Source organism: Manduca sexta, unplaced genomic scaffold, assembly GCF_014839805.1.
Source record: "Manduca sexta isolate Smith_Timp_Sample1 unplaced genomic scaffold, JHU_Msex_v1.0 HiC_scaffold_3770, whole genome shotgun sequence".
Lineage (NCBI taxonomy): Eukaryota > Metazoa > Arthropoda > Insecta > Lepidoptera > Sphingidae > Manduca > Manduca sexta.
The window spans coordinates 1-2,367 of record NW_023594875.1 but is presented as its reverse complement, the minus strand read 5'-3'; the positions used below and the strand labels follow the sequence as shown (position 1 = coordinate 2,367).

General features: G+C 32.4%; 1 protein-coding gene across 1 annotated transcript; it reads right to left on the bottom strand.

Annotated features, from left to right (window-relative positions):
* Positions 1-458: 458 nt before the first annotated feature.
* LOC115444404 (10 kDa heat shock protein, mitochondrial) lies at positions 459-1,069 on the bottom strand. Its single transcript, XM_030170170.2, has one exon. The coding sequence runs from the start codon at positions 921-923 to the stop codon at positions 612-614; it is 312 nt and encodes a 103-aa protein (XP_030026030.1). The 5' UTR covers positions 924-1,069; the 3' UTR covers positions 459-611.
* Positions 1,070-2,367: the final 1,298 nt, after the last annotated feature.

Genomic DNA, 2,367 nt, shown 5'->3' with positions numbered 1-2,367 from the left:
TTTTTTTTTAATAAATACTATATTGATATTACCTAAAAGTATTAATACATAAATTTTGCTCTTTGATTGCATATTTTATCAATGAGTGTTATTAAATATGAAAAAATAAATGATTATATCGTAATTTATATCAGCTTTGTATTAAAAGGCGTTATTATTTTATGTCTAAAATACTAGTATAAGTAGTGAACTGAAATGTAAAAAACTTACAATTTAAGGTTAGGTTATGTTGTCCATGTTCTAATAAATATAATACAATTTTAAATGAAACTAGTGAAATGAATATTGGTAGACATACTATGGCATTATATTTACTGGAAATTGGTATATTTTAAACTGGGTAATATTATGTTGGTGCAGAGTGCAGGATGAACCTGAACAATTTTAAGGTTAGATATGATCACCATTAAATGAATGATGCAATAATGGTAAATTTTGCAAAAGAAAATAAAAACCCATACTTTTATAACAATATTATAATAAGAAATGCAAGAGAGATAATATTCAATACCTCATTAACATATTACACAATCACATCATGTTCATACACTACAGTAACTAAAACTAAAAGAATCTGAATCACGCAAATTTAAAGCTACTCGGTACTAAACTCAGTTTTCGATCTTGGCCAAAATGTCGGATTCTCTGAAGAGGTGGTACTCCTTGTCGTCATTTTCTAGGGCTACTTTGGTTCCACCGTACTCAGGCAGTAAGACTTTGTCACCGACCTTCACTAAAACTGGGACAAAATCTCCATTTTCCTTTCTTGCTCCGGGTCCTACAGCTACCACTTCACCATGTAGAACTTTCGACTGTGCCTTCTCTGGGATCACGATGCCTCCCGCTGTTTTAGTAACTGCTTCGGCTCTCTTGATGAGAACACGATCCAAAAGAGGGATAAGTCGTTTTACAGCGCTGGACATTGTGTATTTATTTCAGGAATGCAATAAAACAATTGAAGACGCGCGAAATGCCTCTTTTCTTGAGTCTAGAATATTCGAGTTCTGCCGGCTATCAAATCTAGCGACTTGTTCGAGAATCGCGATTGTCAAAACTCGAAATTTCACCCATGTGTTTAAAGTGTTGCCTTGCTATTTACTTCGTTTAAATAAAATTAATTTAGAAATGAACATTTAAATAATTAAACGGTGATTAAATTAAACTATTGTTTAAGGTATTAAAAAAAATAAATAATTGAATTACATTTATTTTGAAATTGATTTAACTGACATCTCCCGGGGAGTAGCAATAATACAAGAATGAATAAAATGAAAAATGAATTAGTTTTTTAAAAATGTAACAGATGGCATTAAAGCCGCTTTTTATATTATCTTTTACAAACATTATTACAAATGACTTTTTTGCTTTTGTTTTTTTTATCACCTTGAAAATTTTATAAATACATAACATCTCTCTTTTATCCCCGAAGGGGTATGCAGAGGCGCAACTAGGGGTTCCACTTCGCCAAGTATGTTCCGTCCCATGATGTGATAGGGCGAGCCTATCGCCATATCGGGCACAAATTCCAGACTCCGGGCTGATACTGAGCAGAAAAACCCAAATATCACTTTGCCTGACCCGGGATTCGAACCCAGGACCTCAGAGCGCTATTGTACCGGACATTACAACTACGCCACCGAGGCAGTCTTTTTTATAAATGTACAAATAATTTATATACTTAACCATCATTAACTTTTGAGTTCACAATACTCGATAATACGTAAGGCAAATAAAATAAAAAATGAATAATAATGAAAAGGTTACCTAAAAAAATAAAAACATAAAAATAAATTATCGTCCCTAAAATGGCGAGGCTCAAAACCAGTTGCTAGGGATTCAAAGTGAGAAATCTCTTTTAAAACTTATTACGTTTATTATATTCTTACACCATGATTAGCGCGTATCCAGATAACTTTTGCCATGTATACATACATCTGCGGCCTTTGTAATAAATATTCTTTCAAGTTGTTGTGCTCTGTGAAAACTTATTTTTGAAGTGAGGATTAAAAAACTGGTTTCTTTAACACTCAGAAAGCAGGAAAAATGTTTTAGCGTCGATAAAGTTCGATGACGACAAAATGTTATACATTTTTCATGCCACAGACCTTTTCTCTACCGTGTTCTCTACAATCATAATTGCAGCGTTGCTCTGCCACACATAATAATTAAATATAACGGTTTAATAGACCTACATACATAAATAATAATGGTTTTAATTGGTGCAACAGTAATCAATTGTTTAATTATACATGCTGTGTTATCGTATCGAATAGTTATTAGGGTTGTCACACATTGATATACATACAGACTGACACCATTGACGTATATTCTATAGACACTTCTATATAAACTATTTGTTCAATATTT

Excerpts from the sequence above, each read along its gene's own strand:
- LOC115444404 (XM_030170170.2), bottom strand. The coding sequence starts at position 923 with ATGTCCAGCGCTGTAAAACGACTTATCCCTCTTTTGGATCGTGTTCTC.